Genomic DNA, 20,260 nt, shown 5'->3' with positions numbered 1-20,260 from the left:
ACATAGCAACAGTAGTGAAGCAAATTAAAGCCTGGTGGATGTGTTCATACGATATCCACTGGGTGCGGATTGAGCAAATTTTATATTGAGAGCAGAGACACGCTGCTTATTTTTATTTATTTAAAAAAAAAATCGTTTTGGAGACAGGAAAAAGCGAAAGATGTGACCCCATTGATGGTCAACGGTATACGCTGTTGGGAGAAAAGTCATGAATTAGTAGGAAACATATCAATGGAGTATAGGGACTTCACTCCCTTGCAATTTCCTCATGCAATATTGCTGATTTGGATTTATGGGGGTATAACACAAACTAAACAATTATACACAAAGGATAAGAATGCCATTTCCAGAATTACAGTATTCTTTGGTTTGTAAATATGGTTTGCAGTCAGGGGAGATATTTGGGTATCTTAGAATTTAAAATTTTTATGGAAACTAAAAAACCTACCCCATGCTACTGCTCACCGATTCTGATCTCATTTTTAAATAACATAACATCAAAAGGAATATAGCAAATTTATGACGTAATTGATAACCGTTCTAAGTTCCAACATGTAGGCATGGGAAAGATCTGTCACAAATATACACAGAACAGGAATGGACCTATGCGTTCAAGTTAGCCCACTTATCACTGACAGCAGATCCACATATAGAGGCTATAGTTGAAACTAATCTAAGGTGGTATTATTCCCCTGATAGGCTCCATAAGATATCCCCTGTGAACTCTAAATAATGTTGGCGAAATTGCAGGGGGACAGGATTCCTTATACATATTTTATGGCAATGCCCGATGACACACGTTTTCTGTCATAAAGTAGAACTAGGATTAGCAAACATCACCCGCATCACAAGTAAATTGACACCACATAAAGCACTGTTACTATTACAAATGCAAATCTATCCGGTAAAGATGTGATTTTATGGTATGTAAGATTCTAGTGGTGACAATGCTAGTTCTCTGCAGATACTGGAGGCAGGCGCAGATTCCTGAAGTGAACGAAATAATAGACACGATAAAACACTGTTATAAATTAGAGGAAATAGCGATTGGAAACAGAGTATACCCTTTCATAAAAAAATGGGAATTATGGAAGATATTTAGGGGAGAAATGGGAAGTCACCAATAGACAGGAAATATTGGAAGAAGATATAAAAAGAGTTAATATACAAGGAAACACATTAAGGAAACAAAAGAGAGAAGGATATAGGGAGGTACGGAGTGGGAGATAGATATAATTGATGGGTGGAAGGGTATAGTATAAATGTATGTGATGAATTTATGTACATGGAATATGTACGCTTAATTGTATATAATGGGGAAAAAATAAACCAATAAAAATAAAAGAAATAACTTGTGTATTCAGTAGATATTCCTGCAGACCCCAAGATATGCATACTGTAATGTGTTAAGAATATGTATAGAGAAAAGTGGGAGGGTAGCAATTGGGAGAATATGGTTTATTTCACGTAGACTAATTGCTCTACAATGGATCCAAAAAGAGGTCCGAGCCAGTCATTGTAACTTTTACCTTATTCCCAAATTGGGAGAGGGAGATATACAGGAAAAGAGAGAACCCTGGAAATTTTTAACAAATGACATTACTGGGTACAAAAGGGGGGGGTCTTTTTGATAGACTTCAGATAACTGAGGTAGGAGTTATTCCTTCTGTAGATGAGAATATAGGTATGGCCTGTACTGAGAATAGTGCAAAAATAAATGTACCAGTTGTTGTGGGGTAGGTTTGGGAAGGAGAAGATGAAGAGATATGTATGGGATATATGTATAAACGCTTTTTTGTTGGGAATATATATTGTAATGGAAATTGGGAAAATATAATTAAAGTATTTGAAATTAAAAAAAATTATATGTTAAAATCCTTTTATAAACCTGTTTTTTCAGCTTTGTTGATACATCAGAAGGCGCGAATGGAACGACTTCATCGAGAACTAGAAGTACAAAAGAAAAAGCTGGACAAACTTAAAACAGAGGTTAATGAAATGGAAAATAATCTCACCCAGAGGCGCTTAAATAGGTCAAATTCAGTTTCACAAATTCCATCAGTAAGTTTACACTGTACCTTAGCTTTTTTGCTTGGCTCTTGCATGCTTAATAATTTAATATAGATGTGAGACTTAAACATTGCAGATGTGATGGGTATAATATTTCTATGTAACAATTATCTTTAACTGCAAAGTGATCATACTATGGCAAACTTTTATGTAACGAGATTCACACTTTATATGAAACAATGTGTAGTTTTAGAGGGATGACTCTGGAATGTAGATAAGATCTATGTAGAAAACCTGTTTTAAATGTCATTCTACCCTGTAGCAAGGGGCTGTCAAATTGGGATTATCCCTTTTAATTTGGAGTTGGGGTATGTTCAAATGGCACAATTTCCATGCAGAATCCAGAGGAAAAATTCCGCTTGGAAATTCTACTACATGAAGTTACCATTGTGGTGAATGTATTTTCCTTTGTCCCATTTACATGCTGCAGAAACTTGCATTCCAGATTCTGCAGAAAAAATGAACAGGTCAATTATTTTTCTGGAATTCTACAGCAGTCTCATTGAAGTCAATATGACTTTGAATTCCTTCTGAAATCTGTGTTGAGCTCAAGAAATTCTGCATAAATTCAGCACAGATTCCACACAGAATCCTCAAAATTGCAAAAAATTTGCTGCCAGGCTGTTTCAATACGGTTTTTCACCCGGGTCAAAAAACCGTGGTAGGGTACGGTTTTGGGTATGGGAAAAAACTGACAAAACTACAGGATGAAAAACGGACACAACCTGATGCATCTTTTGGCATATGGTTTTCAATGGAAAGTCAATGCATACGGTTTTCAATACGGTTCCGTACGGTTTTCAATTTGAAAACGTATACGGGAACTGTATTGCAAAAACATGCTGTGAACCCAGCCTAACTGTATAGCTCCTGCTCAGGGCAATATACATAATACAAATATACAATGTATTCAGAAAGTTTTCAGACTTTCTTTTTAAAAACCTTTAAATTTCCCCCATTATTCTGACTCAAATCACCATAATAAAAACATGAAAACAGAATTTTAGGAAATATATTAAAAAGGGAAAAAATTCTGAACCTTTTTCCTGTAACACTTAACCTGTTGGGTACCACAGGCGTCTTAAAGACCAAGGGCGATCCCCACCGCTAGCCAGACAGGGATTGGGACAGGATGCCTGCTGGAATGCCTGAGGGGGTCCTGAAGACTCAAACATCCCTCCCCCCCTCATGTCTGGGATTGCTGATCAATTCAGATCGGCTATTCGCGGCGATTCAGGGCTGATCAGGTCCCTGATGAACCGATAGCCCAGAAAATAGGGATGAGCTGATCCACCTCCTCCTTTCCCCTGCGATTGGCCGATCAGGACTGACCGGTGAATCACAGAGCGGGGGGGTGAACATTCATTTCCCCCGCTCTGCCCTCCCCTGGATGTCAGGGCAGAGCAAGGGAAGATGGCGTCTGTGCGGGGGCAGTGGATGCAGCGGAGACTGCCGGCGGCAGATGCCTGGGTTCACGCGGTGACCAGGGACCCGCGGCTGAAAGGAGGTAGTAGGCAAGTGGAGGCAGCGGCGGAGTTGTACCAGATGCAGCTGTGAAGATTACCGTAAAGTGATCTTCACTGCTGCTTCTAGGAGTATCAAATCTACAACTACCAGCATGCCCAGTTTTGCACCATCTGGAGGGCCAAAGTTTGGAGACCACTGTCCTTCCAGATGTTGCAAAACTACACCTCTCAGACACAGTCCAGGCATGCTGGGAGTTGTAGTTCTGTAACATCTGGCCCTTCAGATGTTGCAGAACTACAACTCCCAGCATACCTGGACAAGTCTCAGCATGCTAGGAGTTGTAGTTTTGCAACATCTGGAAGGGCACTGTTTGGAGACCACTATACAGTGGTGTCCAAACTGTAGTGCTCCAGATGTCAATTCAGAGCATGCCGAGACTGTGCAGGCATGCTGGGAGTTGTGGTTCAGCAAAATCTGGCCCTTGAGATGTTGCCGAACTAAAACTCCCAGCATGCCTGGGCATGCTTGGAGTTGAAGTCTTGCAACATGTGGAGGGCTACAGTTTGGAGACCACTACACAGTGGTTTCCAAGCTGTTCTCCTCCAGTTGTTGCATAACTACAACTCCCAACATGCCCTTGTCTGGGCATGCTGGGATTTGTAGTATAGCAACAACTGGAGGCACACTGGTTGGGAAACATTGTCTGTTTCCTAACTCAGTGTTTCCCAACCTGGGTGCCTCCTGATTTTGCAAAACTATAACTCCCAGCATGCACTGACAGACCATGCTGGGAGTTGTAGTTTTGCAACAGCTGGAGGCACATGGGTTGGGAAACACTGAGTTAGGAAACAGACAGTGGTGCAAAAACACTGCGGTAGTCTGTTACCTAACTCAGTGTTTCCCAGTCCCAACCAGTGTGGCGCTAGTTGTTGCATAACTCTAACTCCCAGCATGCACGGTCTACATGGTAAATTCACATGGGCGGGGGGTTTACAGCAAGCTTCCTGCTTCAAGTTTCCACTGCAGCGGGAAACTCACTGTAAACCCCCGCCCGTTTGAATGTACCCTAAAAACACTATACTATACTACACAACACTAACCCTAAATAAAGAGTAAAACACTACATATACACTACACCCTTACACTGTCTCTCCCCTCCCAATAAAAATTAAAACGTTTTGTACGTCAGTTTTTCTAAAACGGAGCCTCCAACTGTTGCAAAATAACAACTCCCAGTATTGACGGACAGCTATTGACTGACCAGGTATGTTGGGAGTTCTGCAACAGCTGGAGGCACTCTGTTTGGGGAAAACTGACATAGTATTTTTGGTGGAGGAGGCAATTAAGGCCTTAAATGCGCATGGTGCTCTCTCACTTCGAGGCCCTGTCGTATTTCAAGGCAACAGTTAAGAGCCACACATGGGGTATCTCCATACTCGGGAGAAATTGCACTACAAATTTTGGGGGACTTTTTCTCCTTTTACCCCTTATGAAAAGGTAAAGTTGGGGTCTACACCAGCATGTTAGTGTAAAAAAAAAAATTAGTTTACACTAACATGCTGGTGTTGCCCCATACTTTTCATTTTCATAAGAGATAAAAGGAAATAGACCCCCAAAATTTGTAACACAATTTCTCCCAAGTACGGAAATACAACTTATGTGGGCGTGAAATGCTCTGTGGGTGGACAAGAAGGCTCAGAAGTGAGAGCGCACTATGTACATTTGAGGCCTAAACTGGGGATTTGCACAGGAGTGGCTGCTGATTACAGCGGTTCTGACCTAAACACGAAAATAAATACCCTTGTGTGACCCCATTTTGGAAACTACACCCCTCAGGGAACGTAACAAGGGGTATAATGTCGCTCCTGACAGATTTTTTTATACAGTGGTCCGTGAAAATGAAAAATAAAATTTTTCATTTGCACAGCCCATTTTTACAAAGATCTGTCAAACGCCAGTATGGTGTAAATGCTCACTGCACCCCTTGTTACGTTCCTTGAGGGGTGTAGTTTCCCAAGGAGTATACCATGTGGGTTTTTTTTTTTTGCTGGGCTTCAAAGATATAAAAATGCGAAATTTTCTAATTTTTCATGAAATTTATGAATTTTTCACCAAGAAATGATGCAAATATTGACGAAAATTTTACACTAACATAAAGTAGAATGTGTCGCGAAAAAAGTCTCTGAATCAAATTCATAAGTAAAAGGGTCCCAGAGTTATTAATGTTTAAAGTGACAGTGGTCAGAATTGCAAAAAAAATACTCTGGTCCTTAGGATCAAAATGGGCTCTGTCCCCAAGGGGTTAAACACTGCCCTGAGGGCCTTCCATTTCTTGATGATATTTGATTTTTCTACACCTTTATTGGAGTCAGCTGTGGTAAATTCATCATGATTTGCCATGTCAAAGCCATGTCTATATATGGTCTCACAGCCGACAATGCTTATCAGGGCAAAAACAAAGCCATGAGGTGGAAAGAACTGCCTGAAGAGCTCAGTCAGGAGCTCTGTGTGGAGGCCCAGAATTGTAGAAGGATACGAAAGTATGCTACAGAGCACAGTTGCCTCCATAATTCTTAAATGGAAAAAGTTTGGATGAATCAGGACTGTTCTTAGAGCTGGCCAACCCATTACACACAATTGTGGGAAAAGAGCCTTGGTAAGGAAGAAACTAAGCACTGCTCGTCACCTGTCCAAAAACACTTCTATAGTGAAGCATATTGGGGCAGCATTGTGCTGTGGGGGATGGATACTAGTTAGGGCTAAGAGAAAGGTGAATAGAGCAAAGTAGAGATATTCTTAAAGGGTTACTCCGTCCCTAGACATCTTATGACTGCCGCGACACCCCCTCCCATAGGCTTGCATTGAGGCAGCGGGGCCCATCATCAGCCACAGATCGATCTTTGCTCGGTGCAGCTGAATTATGGGGGTGTTGCAGAAGAGATTGCGGGGATCCCCAGTGGCGGGACCCCTGTGATCGGGGATAAGATGTCTAGGGGCGGAGTAACCCTTTAATGAAAACCTCAAGCACTCAGTCAGAAAAACATAAGAGGGGTTTAGGGACAACTTTGACTGTCAGAGACTTGACTTAAACCTAGTAATACATCTCTGGAAAGACCTGAAAATGGCTGTCCCCATCCAACCTGACGGGGATTTCACCATCTTCTCTGCAGATCCTCTTGAGCTCTTTAGTGTGCAAACCTTGTATCATACCCAAGATGACTAAAGACTGTAATCACTGCCAAATGCAATGAAACTATGTACCAGGTATAATGTCTGAATACCTATGTCTTTGCAAAGCTTAATTTTTTTTTCCTTTTTGCAAATATGGGGAAGGGTGTACAGATTTGGGGTGGGGGGGGAGGACTTGAAATTTGTTTTAGCACAGCGCTGCAGCATAACAATGTGGAAATGGTGAGAGTCTGAAGCTTTTCTGAATGTGCTAATCCTTTTCCTTTGCCTTTTTAAGCTGGAAGAAATGCAGCAGTTAAGAAGTTGTAACCGGCAGCTGCAAATTGATATAGACTGTCTCACCAAAGAAATAGATCTTTTTCAGGCAAGAGGTAAGTTTATGCTATATTGTCTTGTGTGTTGTGTTTGTGTGGACCAGGCCAATTTTATTTTTGAATTGTTTTTTTTCCTCCTCTGCCTTATAAAAATCACTCTTATATTTCCATCCACAGACCCATATGAGTACTTTTCTTATTTTTTTGGCCTGACCAATTGTCCTTTTTAATGACATCACTCATTTTACCATTAAATGTATGGTGCAACCAAAAAATATTATTTGTGTTGGGAAATTAAAAGGAAAACCGCAAGTTGGCAAATTTTGGAAGGTTTCGTTTTCACTCTGTACACTTAATGCTAAAAGTGACCTATTTTCTTCATTCTGTGTGTCAATACGATTAAATTGATATATGCTTTTCTATTAATGTACTGCTTTAAAAAAATCTCAAACTTTTTTTAAACAAAATTAGTATGTTTTAAAATCACTCTATTTTGACCACCTATAACTCTTTTTTTTTTTTGTATATGAGGCTGTATTCATTTTTTTGTGCCGTGATCTGTAGTTTTTATCGGTATGACTTTTTCTTGTATACAACTTCTTATTCTCGCTTTTTATATATATTAAAAAAAAAATTAACCCCTTAAGGACACAGCCAATTTTGACCTTAAGGACATAGCCACTTTTATTATAGCGTTTTATTTTTTTTTCCTCCTTGCCTTCTAAAATTCATAACTTTTATATTTCCATTCTAAGACCCATATGAGGGCTTGTTTTTTGCGTGACCAGATGTACTTTGTAATGACATCACTCATTTTACCCAAAAATGTATGGTAAACCCCCAAAAAAATTTTTTGTGTAAGGAAACTTAAACGAAAATCATAATTTAGCAAATTTGGGGGGGGTTTCATTTTCGCACAGTACACTTTGCGGTAAAAATTACATGTTTTCTTAATTCTTTGGGTCAATACGATAAAAATGATACCTATGATTAAATACTTTTCTATTATTGCACTATTGTTAAAAAAAAAAAACTCAAACTTTTTATTTTTTTTTTACAAAATCAGTATGTTTAAAATTGCCCTATTTTGACCACCTTTAACTTTCTTAACTTTCTTTTTTTTTTACGTTAACGCTGTACGGGATCATTAACATTATATATTTATAGTTCGGACATTTACACACGCGGCGATACCAAATGTGTTTATTTTTTTTTAATGCTTTTTTTGTATTATGGGGAAAAGCGTGATTTATGATTTAAAACTTTATTGGGGGAGGGACTTTTTTAAAAAAAAAATCTTTTTTTAAACTTTTTTTTACATTTATTTAACTTTTTTTTTTGTCCCCATAGGGGACTCCTTATAGCAATCATTAGATTGATAATACTGTTCAGTGCTATGCTTAGGGCATACCACTGATCAGTATTATCAGTGATCTTTGCTCTGGTCTGCTGAAAGGCAGATCAGTGCAGAAGACCCCGGGAGACGGACGGAGGCAGGTGAGGGCACCTCTGTCTGCCATCTTGGCTGATCTGATCCCCGTGGGCGATCAGATCAGCCATTATAAGGCTGCTTTCACACTATAAAATTCATCCGTTTTAAAGATCCGTCTGATGTTTTGTCATGAAAACCCTGCAAATCGTCCGTTAGAAAATCCCATTATAGTCTATGGGATTTTTACATTATCCTTTTTAATCCGTTATAGTCTGTTATTAATAACGGGAGAAATAGTGCATGCACTATTTCTTCCGTTCATTCTCCCGTCACAAAATAATGTCCGTTATTAATAACTGACTATAACGGATTAAAACGGATAATGTAAAAACCCCATAGACTATAATGGGATTTTTTAACAGCCGATTTGCAGGGTTTTCATGACGGAACATCAGACGAATCTTTAAAAAGGAATCAATTTCATAGTGTGAAAGCAGCCTAAGTGCCGCACTGCTGCAGATGCTGTGATCTGTGTTGATCATGGCATCTAAGGGGTTAATGGCAGACATCAGCGTGATCGCTGATGTCCGCCATTACCGGCAGGTCCGCGGCTGCTGACAGCCACCGGAACCCGCCAGGAACGAAGTGAGCGCATCTCCTGCGCTTGCATCACAGCCGCGCCGTAAATGTACGGTGCTGTGTGCTAAGTGACACTATGCAGCACCGTACATTTACGACGCATGTCCTTAAGGGGTTAAGATGTGACAAAAAAGCAGCAACTTTTTTTTTCTTTACACTTTTATAGTCCCTATAGACTATCATTAGATTGCATATGCTGAACAGTGCTATATACAGGCATAGCACTGATCACTATTATCAGCTATCTTCTCTGGTCTGCTCGATGTCAGACCAGGGAAAAAGACCCCCGGGATGATGGCCGCAGTAGGTAAGGGGTCCTTGGCAGTGCAGTGGGCGATCAGATTATCCATTTATTATCCATTCTATTGATCACAGTATCTGAGGAGTTAATGGTGGACATCAGCACGATTGTTGATGTCCGCCATTACCGGCGGGTCCTTGGCTGCTGACGTTCCGGTGCTCGTGTCATGTAAATGTACGCCCTGGTGCTTTAAGTACCAATGCATCAGGACGGACATTTACATCCATTGTCATTAAGAGGCTAAACTTTTTAGATTTAACTTTTAGAAGCCTTATTTGAGACACCTGGTTACCAAGCTCTCATATTTCTCTTACTGTATGATCTTAAAAGAAGGAAGAAAAAAAAACATGCAGAAGGGAGACCAGCTCCATAACTCTAATTATACATTGCAGCTGGACTGCAGATTACAATTAGTGTATAACATTGAACTGTTTATTAAGACAAGTGGTATCTCAGCTCACCTTCTTAGGCTGGGTTCACACTACGTTTTCTCCCATACGGGAGCGCATACGGCAGGGGGGAGCTAAAATCTCGCGCTCCCGTATGTCACCGTATGCGCTCCTGTATGTCATTCATTTCAATGAGCTGGCCGGAGTGAAACGTTCGGTCGGCTCATTTTTGCGCCGTATGCGCTTTTACAACCGGACCTAAAACTGTGGTCTACCACGGTTTTAGGTCCGGTTGTAAAAGCGCATACGGCGCAAAAAAGAGCCGACCGGACCGAACGTTTCACTCTGGCCGGCTCATTGAAATGAATGACATACGGGAGCGCATACGGTGACATACGGGAGCGCGAGATTTTAGCTCCCCCCTGCCGTATGCGCTCCCGTATGGGAGAAAACGTAGTGTGAACCCACCCTTAGCCAGAAACCTGCACACGGGACGGTGTGAACCAACCCCGGAAGGCAAATAGAAGAATATAGGAGTCCAGAGCAGGTTTTTGTGCAATAAAAACAAAATCTTTATTTTCACCACTACAGAGCAGGATACAAGTGACCTGTTTCAGCCGGTTTTACCAGCCAAAGGCTGGGTTCACACTACGTTTTTCAACTACGGTTCCCGCATACGTTTTCTATCAAAAACCGTATGGGGAAAAAGTAAACCGTATGCGGTTTTAAACAGTATACTGTTTTTAAAAGTACATACTGTTCCGTCAGTTTTTATGGAAAAAAAAAACCATACGTTTTTGAAAATGTTGTCCATTTTTAATGGGAGGGGTCTTGGGTGGGGACTTTAGGATTTAAATGCGCATGTGCAAAGTAAAAACGTATACGTTTTTCCCGTATGGAACCGTATACATGACGTCCATGTTTTTTAAAAAAAACGTATGCGGTTGCAGTACGGTTTTTAAACCGGAGTCAAAACCGTGGTTGACCACGATTTTGTCTCCGGTTTAAAAACCGTACTGCAACCGCATACGTTTTTTTAACATGGACGTCAATGGGAAACGCACATGTATACGGTTCCATACGGGAAAAACGTATACGTTTTTACTTTGCACATGCGCATTTGAATCCTAAAGTCGCCACCCAAGACCCCTCCCATTAAAAATGGGCAAAATTTTCAAAAACTTATGGGTTTTTTTTCCATAAAAACTGACGGAACAGTATGCACTTTTAAAAACAGTATACTTTTTAAAAACGCATACGGTTTACTTTTTCCCATACTGTTCCATCCGTTTTTTTCCAAACGGTTTTTGATAGAAAACGTATGCAGGAGCCGTAGTTGAAAAACGTAGTGTGAACCCAGCCTTACTCTGGCTAAGAAGGTGAGCTGAGATACCACTTGTCTTAATAAACAGTTTAATGTTATACACTAATTGTAATCTGCAGTACAGCTGCAATGTATAATTAGAGTTATGGAGCTGGTCTCCCTTTTTGTATGTGTTTTTTTTTTTTTTCTTTTTTTTTTCCTTTAACAATAATAATTCTAACGAACAAGTTGTAAAGGTGATATTCAGCCATAAAATTAATGACCATCATTATTAGAACAGTTTGGGTCCAACTCCTGACACACTCTCACAGGTCATGCTGTTGCATCTATGAGCTAAAGTAAACAATCTGTCCTGCTCTTCAAGCAGTTGGGTAGCTGGGAGTTGGACCAATGCCTATTTAACCCCTTAACGACCACGGACGTAAATGTACGTCCTGGTTTGGCAGTACTTCGCGCACCAGGATGTACATTTACGTCCTGTGTATGACCGCGAGCATCAGAACGGTGCTTGTGTCATACACGGCAGGTTCCAGCTGCTATCAGCAGCCGGGGACCCGCCGGTAATGGCCGACATCCACGATTGCGCGGATGTCCGCCATTAACCCCTCAGATGTCGTGATCTGTACAGGCGGCGATCCAATAATCTGTAATGACGGCCGGAGGTCCCCTCACCTGGCTCCGGCCGTCTCCCGGCATCTCCTGCTCCGGTCTGAGATCGAGCAGACCAGAGCAGGAGATGGCCGATAATACTGATCCGTGCTATGTCCTATACATAGCACTGAACAGTATTAGCAATCAAAGGATTGCTATAGATAGTCCCCTGTGGGGACATCAAAAGTGTAAAAAATAAAAATATTTAAATTTAAAAATAAAAAGGGAAAAATCCCTTCCCCAAGAAAAATAAAAATTGTCAATTTTTCCCATTTTACCCCCAAAATGCGTATTTTTTTTTTTATAAACCTATTTTGTATCGCCACGTGCGTAAATGTCTGAACTATCAAAATATAATGTTAATCATCCCGTACGGTAAACGGCGTAAACGTAAAAAATTTAAAAGTCTAAAAATGCTGCTTTTTTTGTCACATTTTATTCAAATTTTTTTTTATTAAAAAATGAAATAAAAGTTTTATATATGCAAATGTGGTATCGATAAAAAGTTCAGATGACGGTGCAAAAAATGAGCCCTCATTCTGCCCTATATACGGAAAAATGAAAAAGTTATAGGAGGTCAAAATAGGGCGATTTTAGATTACTGACTTTGTACAAAAAGTTTGATTTATATTTTTGTACCGCTTCAAAAAAAATAAAAAGTATCTAGCCATGGGTATCATTTTAATCGTATTGACCCACAGAATAAAGAACACTTGTAATTTTTACCGTAAATTGTACAGTGTGAAAACGAAACCCTCCAAAATGTGCAAAATTGTGTTTTGTTTTTTTTCCATTTAAATTTCCTCTCTCAAAAAATATTTTTTTGGGTTTGCAGCACATTTTATGGTAAAATCAGATGTTTCATTACAAAGTACAATTGGTCACACAAAAAACAAGCCCTTATATGGGTCTGTAGATGGAAATATGAAAGTTATGGATTTTAGAAGGCGAGGAGGAAAAAACAAAAATGCAAAAATAAAATTGGCCTGGTTCTTAAAGGGGTATTCCAGGCAAAAAACTTTTTTAGATATATCAACTGGCTTCGGAAAGTTAAACAGATTTGTAAATGACTTCTATTAAATAATCTTAATCCTTCCAATAGTTATTAGCTTCTGAAGTTGAGTCGTTTTCTGTCTAACTGCTTTCTGATGACTCACGTCCCAGGAGCTGTGCAGCTCTTATGGGGATATTTTCCCATCATGCACAGCTCCCGGGATGTGACATCATCACTGAGCAGTTAGACAGAAAACTTCAGAAGCTAATAACTATTGGAAGGATTAAGATTTTTTAATAGAAATAATTTACGAATCTGTTTAACTTTCTGGAGCCAGTTGACATATAAAAAATTTTTTTTGCCTGGAATACCCCTTTAAGGTGAAAATGGGCTTGGTCCTTAAAGGGGTAGTCCAGTGGTGAAAAACTATCCCCTATCCTAAGGATAGGGGATAAGTTTGAGATCGCGTGGGGTCCGACCGCTGGGGCCCCCTGCGATCTCTCTGTTCGGGGCCCCAGCTCTCGGCCCAGATAGCGGGTGTCGACCCCCGCACCAAGCGGCGGCCGACACGCCCCCTCAATACATCTCTATGGCAGAGCCGGAGATTGCCGAAGGCAGCGCTTCGGCTCTGTCATAGAGTTGTATTGAGGGGGCGTGTCGGCCGCCGCCTCGTGCGGAGGTCGACACGCCCCCTTCCCGCGGGCTGTCGGGGCTCCGTACAGGAGATCGCAGGGGGCCCCAGCGGTCGGACCCCCCGCAATCTCAAACTTATCCCCTATCCTTAGGATAGGGGATAAGTTGCTCACCACTGAGTCACCACTGGACTACTCCTTTAAGGGGTTAATGTTGATATCCTATAATTTTTTCATTTTTTTTTTTTACTCTTTATTTTGAAGAATTATTTTATATTACATACATGAAACATAGAAACATTCAGAAGGAATGAAAAAAGGGTAAAAACAGAGGGCTGAAATAAGAGGGGGGGGAGGGAAGAAGAAAAGGTAGGGGAGGGGGATACATTTATCATCTAAATTCAAGACATTTTGCCCATATGATGGTAAACTTTGATATTAGATTACAGGCAGAAGCAATGGATTGCTCCATAGTGTAGTTGAGGTGGGTTATATTGATAAGCTGCTGAAGATCTGGTAGTTCCACACTCTTCCACTTAGACGCCACTGCCACCTTAGCGACTGTAAGAAAATTCACAGTGACATAAATTTTTAAAGGTTTGATAATTTTTTTGGATACATATTTTAAAGGATTTTTGTCCAGTTAAAAGGTTTAATGAACATTCATTTTTTTTTTTTTTTTTTTAAATCTGTTTCTAGGGCCGCATTTTGATCCCAGTGCCATTCATAATTTCTATGATAACATTGGATTTTTAGGACCCGTGCCACCAAAGCCAAAAGGTACACAGTCTGTTGGTAAGTTAATGGGAAAATAAAAAGAGAAAACTAAAACTGCATTTTTATATGTAAAACCCACTTTTAGTATACAGACCTATGTGGTCACTGTTTTAACAAGCTTTGCTTATATCTGTAGTAAATGTGAATGTAGGAATCTTTTATATGGCTATTTTACCGCTTCCCTGAACTCTTTATTCACTCAGAAATCCTCTAATCTGCCTCATAACATTAGCTCACTTGAGGGATCTAGTTACAACTGCCAATACAAATCTATGATGGGGGAGTAGCTGGAGAGGCAGACAGGTCACGCTCATCACATTTGTGTATTCACAGCTTACACTGCGCAATAGTGCTCTGTAATGTTCACTGTGCTGCTGCTTCTGAGGGTATGTTGTAGAGATATAGGGGAGCAGGATCCTCTCTTGTGTCTTCTGTGGGCAGTGTATGGGAGCCTTTGTAGCAAACACTAACCCACTAAGGGACAAATTAACATTAAAGTTAACGTTGGGGACTGCAGAGTAGAAATTTGATTAAAAAAAACCATAACAAAAATAAAAAAATGAAAGGGTCTGAAAACTTTCCAAATGCATTGTACATGATCTATTCTCACATGACTGATGTTTTAGTAATGGATTGTTTAAGGGGGGGGGGGGGGGTTGTTGTCTGACTCCTGGCAAAATAAATAATTCCTCACCATCCCTAATCTATCGCTGCTGCCCTGATTCTCCCTGCTTCTTTCTGCTTTCAATGACATACCAACCCTGCAGAACCTGCCCTACCTCAGTCAGTTGTTGAGATGGTAGAGGTGGAGAATACTATAAGAAAAAATGATTTAATAGATGATCTTTTTGAGGGATCTTTTCCTTTTAACCTGGGGGCAGGGAGCTGGCTGCTTTTACTTCATAAATAATTAGTAACTTTTTATTTTGTATTTTTTAGATTTGTCACATTAATTTTACTGTATGAATCAATATTGTGTTTCCTTTAGAGCAAAGATCCACTATCAAAACGCCAACAAAGGTTCCTGACACAGAAGATGATGAGGGAGCTCAGTGGAATTGCACTGCATGTACTTTTCTGAACCACCCTGCCTTAAACCGATGTGAACAGTGCGATATGCCCAGAAATTACTGAGCCAGTAGGTCAGTTTTGGATATAGAAAATCTTCAAACAACCTTTATAAATGATAGAAGAAGGAATGGCCTTGTGGTGGTTTACGAATTGTAAACATTAGACCACAGAATAATACCTCAGTGTTGTATTGTGCGCAGTTGGGTTTTTACCCTTTTCTTAAATTCTCTGATCAGTAGAAGACTTATACACCTGGTTCCCAGCTGACCACCTGTACCATGTACAGTATTAAAAGCCCTTAAAGATTTCTCACTGTGCCCAGTGTTTGGGCCCTTACTACTTTTTCTCAGTAAGTTACTGGATCGTTTTTGGATATGCAGAAGAGAAGCAAAGCAAGAAATGTTATTGGCTTTTCTTTATAAAAAAATAAAAATAAAAAAAGGCAACCCCAAAAACAAACACTAAAAACTAAGGATTTGCAGCTAGCTGCCGGCTGTTGCCATCACATGAACAGAGGAAGTACTGTGCAGTTCATGTGTTTAAGTGCCTCTCGGGAACCTCCCATGACTTGTGAAACCAGCATCAGTACAATCAAGTGCAACAAAGATGAAAAACTGCATGTGTTGTCTCTGTACGATAAAGTGAAATTACCTAAAGCTTTTTTCCAGTTGTACATAGCTCTGAAGCCTGCTTCAAGTGACCCTTTTTTTTCCTTCTCACCGTTTATTAATTTCATCTTTCTTCTGTATGTATAGTGTAATAGGTTTTTGTTAGTGTTTTTCTTTTATTTTTTGGCACAGTCAGTCCTTTTTAGATCTTTTATCCAAAAATTGGTGCCTTTTAACTGGGTGGTGGGAGGGAGTAAAGCATTGTGCATAGTTTTGATTTTGTTGGTCATCTCTCCACCACAGAACTTATTTTACTTTTATATCCTGATGTCCTGTGAAAAAACACGAAAAAGGCACAATGTTTTACCATCTTTTTCTGTACACATTGAACTTTACAGTGGGTGACTCTCATATTGACCTTAAAAATCTGCCTTTGAATATTTTATTCCAAACTGTGCCATGTCTCATTGTAGAAGAAACAATGGTTGATCCAGCATTTGAAGATAAAAAGCAATCCTATATTTACAAATCCAGTAAAAAATAAATAAATAAATAAATAAATTAACAGTGCAACACACACCTACAAGGCTGACCGGTGGTGAGAATTTATGCACTCTTAATCGAAGCAGAACTACATAAGTAGGATTGGTTAATAACGAAAGTCCTGATTCAACAATTGTTTCTTCTTCAGTCTGATGCGCACATTAGCCAGTGTGGGCATGGGGGACTCGGGATAAATAGGGTGAGCTTAAAAATACTTCCTTTATATGCATGTGTGCCAAATGTCTCATGCCGGTTATAAGTCTTAGAACAAGTGGTATGCTTATGGCAAAATAAAAACCCAAAACAACCCAATCAATGTACGCTAGGCAGTCCTGGTAATCCCAAGGTGATCTGCAAATACAGGTTCTAACTTGCCCATGTTGCACCCTCTTTTATGTTCAGTAATACTTTTAAGTACTGTATTAACATTGTCTGCATAACTAGTTTTGTTAAGAATTAAACAACCTTTTAAAATGCTCAGATATTGCATAGGAAGCCCTGTTTTGTTAAAATGTTTGTGTGCACATGGGTCCATGTTCTTTGTTACAGTGGTCTCAGTACTGTGACATTCCTGTTTGAGACACTTGTATCTTAAAACAGGCGCTCCTATGTCTATTGATCTGGGCAGTTTTTATTTCCAACAAATTTGAGTTGTAGGTTTTGGCCATTTTGAAAATCACTGGCTTGAAGCAATGATCTGTTGAGCATTGTAAAGCTTAGGGAAGAAGTCCCACGCATTTCATAAGCAAATCACTCTTAAATACATTTACAGATACACTGCTTGGCATCTCAAAGAAATGTGCATTATTGCTGCTTTTATTTAAGTATTAAAAGATAAAATAATCGACAATCAGTGGCTCACCTTTTCTTTCAGGCTTTGATATTTAAGTAGCCATTGGTTTAGTAAAGTCATCCACTGTAAATGACTAAACATCATGCATTCTTTTTTGTACCAGAAACTAAAATGTGATGAGCCTTATTAGTTAAGGCTATTCATTGTGTTGCAGAATACATTTCTAGGTTGTGTTGCGAAGGCTTGTTATGTTTTTGGCCTTCCAGCACTGTAATTGGGCTAAACAGCAGAACCAAAGCACTTGCAAGCAATGCTTTTTTGTTAAATAAAAAAGACCATTTTCAGCTTCATCTGCAGTTTTCTGTGAAGATTGGCAAATTTCTACTTGTTTTAATAATAAAACCCAATTTGGATATCTTGAGCTGATGGTTTTGTGATTTAGCTGGGTAAACAGTCTTTGTAACAGATAAGTTATTTATAAAAATTAAAAAAATTATATATTCTAAACCTTTTTGTTTGTCTATTTTTTTTTCTTTTCTTTTTAACAAGAAACAATAATTTAGCCCTTCAGTAAATAGAAGTTTGAAAGAGCATTAGAAGAATTTTTTTTAAATGCCACAGATTGTGTTCATGCAAACATTGACTGCTGAAGTGGATCAAGTCTCCAAGGGTAAATTCACAAGTGTCAAGTTTTGGTGGAAATCTGCAAGTGTACATTTATAGTGAGGTGACGGGATAAGATTACTAATCACATGGTGGAAGAATACATTTTTTTTATTTAATGCTTCTGATAATCACGTTGACTTTGTACAGTAAATGTTTCAATTGCTGCATTAAAAAAATCTGCAAACCCTGCTTGTAAGCAGTGCTGTGGAGTCTGTCGAGCAGTCGGACGAAATTTTGGGTACCTGAAATCGGCAAACAATGCACAGACTCAGACTAAAGCAAGTTTAAATGCCCCAATTCACAAAAAGTTATAATTAATGACTTCTCTACTGTAAGAATAAAGACCAATGAATGCAGTGCCTCACGTAACCGCAAAGCACGTTAAGTGACCTTGAAGAAGCATGCTTTTTCATGTGCTTCACTATATGGCACGCAACGCACAATCAGGAGCGGCAATACTTATACGTTCCATAGTATTGTGTTCTGCTGTTACAGGGAACCCATGGTAACCTAGCCTCTCACTGATAAGGGATTAAGTAAATGTTTTTTGCAGGACTAGAGACACTTGTATAAGTGAAGGGAATGGAGGGTCAATAGTTCAAGACTCAAGATGTAAACCATTGGAAAAACTGCTGCCATTCAGCTAAGGCTATAAAAACTTGTAAACTCTGATTGTTAGCTTAAACTTTAAACATGACTATGGGATTCTACTAGGGAAATCATGTTTTATAATAATTGCCCCCTCCTGGATCCTCCCACTGCCCTATCTTCAGTAGCAGATCATCACACAAAAAGAAGGCAGCAGCTTCTGCCCAACTACACCTCTCTACTAGAAGAGCTTAGAAGAACTTGGTGGAACAGCTTCTTGGATTCAACTGTAAGTGTTTATAAATACATTTGCATATTAATACAGAGGAGTCAGGGTCGGAAGTACAAAAAACTGCGGAGTCTGTGTCGTTACATTTATCTACAGACTCCACAGCCTTGCTTGTAAGGCTGGGTTCACATGCAAAATTTTAGCGAAAACCTTGTGCAGAGTAATTCCGTTTTTACTTTAACCCCTTAACGACCATGGACGTGTATACACGTCCAATGGCCGTTACCGAGGTATGACGCGGGCTCCCGACTCGAGCCCGCGTCATACCGGCCGATCCCCAGCTGATTCTTGCAGCTGGGGGCCGGCGTTAATAGCCAACATGCGGCGATCGCCGCGGCTGGCTATTAACCCTTTAGATCGCCGCTGTCAAAGCTGACAGCGGCGTCTAAAGGTGCCTGTATCCAGTCCCTCGTGGTTCAGTGGGGTGGATCGCTCCCCCGCAGCGCGATCGCGGTGGAGCAATCCACTACTGAGGTAGCCTGAGGGCTTACCTATCCTCCTGTGTCGGCTCCGGCTCTCTGAATGATACAGCCTGGGAGGACCAGGCTTTATCAATCGAGCACACAGATGAATGGGATTGTATGTAATCCCATTCATCTGTATGAGGAATCAAATGATTCCTCCTAAGGGGACTAAAAGTGTAAAAGAAAAAAAGGTAAAAAAAAAGTTTAACACACACCTTAACCCCTTCCTTATTAAAAGTTTAAATCCTTTTCCCAAATTCCATATAAATAATATATAAACATAATAAAAATAAACATGTGGTATCGGCGCATACGTAAATGTCCGAGCTATAAAAATATATCATTAATTAAACCGCATGGTCAATGGCGTACGCGCCAAAAAATTCCAAAGTCCAAAATAGCGTAAGTCCGATCAATACAAAAATGGTACCGATAAAAACTTCAGATCATGTCGCAAAAAATGAGCCCTCATACCACCCCATATGCAGAAAATGTTATAGGGGTCAGAAATGACAATTTTAAACATATACATTTTCCTGCATGTAGTTATGATTTTTTTTTCCCAGAAGTACGACAAAATCAAACCTATATAATTAGAATATCATTTTAACCGTATGGACCTACAGAATAAAGAGAAGGTGTCATTTTTACCGAAAAATGTACTGCGTAGAAACGGAAGCCCCCAAAAGTTACAAAATGGCATTTTTTCGTAAATTTTGTCGCACAATGATTTTCTTTTCCGTTTTGCCGTAGATTTTTGGGTAAAACTTTCTATTTTTCACCTACAGACCCATATGAGGGCTTGTTTTTTTGCACCAGTAATTTTACTTTGTAATACCATCAATTATTTCACCACAAACTCTATGGCGAAACCCGAAAAAAATAATTTGTGGGGCAAAATTGGGTAAAAAGCACTCCATATTGACGCCATATTTTTATATAGATTTAATTTTGCTACTTAGAAAAAAGAACTACATGCACCAAAATTAAGTGTACCTGTCGTCAACAAAAACCTTTAATGTAGATAAGAACTTATGTATATTTGTAATATTGGTTAAA

General features: G+C 39.7%; 1 protein-coding gene across 4 annotated transcripts in view; it reads left to right on the top strand.

Moving 5' to 3' along the window:
• The window catches only part of TAB2 (TGF-beta activated kinase 1 (MAP3K7) binding protein 2), a 115,830-nt gene extending 98,134 nt beyond the window's left edge, over nucleotides 1–17,696 (top strand). For 2 of the 4 annotated variants that reach the window (XM_056566763.1, XM_056566764.1), the window contains 4 exons: nucleotides 1,901–2,061; nucleotides 7,004–7,097; nucleotides 14,102–14,197; nucleotides 15,168–17,695. In XM_056566763.1, the coding sequence (XP_056422738.1) occupies nucleotides 1,901–2,061; nucleotides 7,004–7,097; nucleotides 14,102–14,197; nucleotides 15,168–15,313 (497 nt within the window). In that variant the 3' untranslated portion in view covers nucleotides 15,314–17,695. Of the gene's footprint in view, nucleotides 1–1,900; nucleotides 2,062–7,003; nucleotides 7,098–14,101; nucleotides 14,198–15,167 lie in introns of all 4 variants that reach the window. The other 2 variants (XM_056566766.1, XM_056566765.1) reach the window with 2 other exon arrangements.
• Nucleotides 17,697–20,260: the final 2,564 nt, after the last annotated feature.

Source organism: Hyla sarda, chromosome 3 (genome assembly GCF_029499605.1).
Source record: "Hyla sarda isolate aHylSar1 chromosome 3, aHylSar1.hap1, whole genome shotgun sequence".
Classification (NCBI taxonomy): Eukaryota; Metazoa; Chordata; class Amphibia; order Anura; family Hylidae; genus Hyla; species Hyla sarda.
This window is presented reverse-complemented; position numbering and strand designations above follow the sequence as displayed.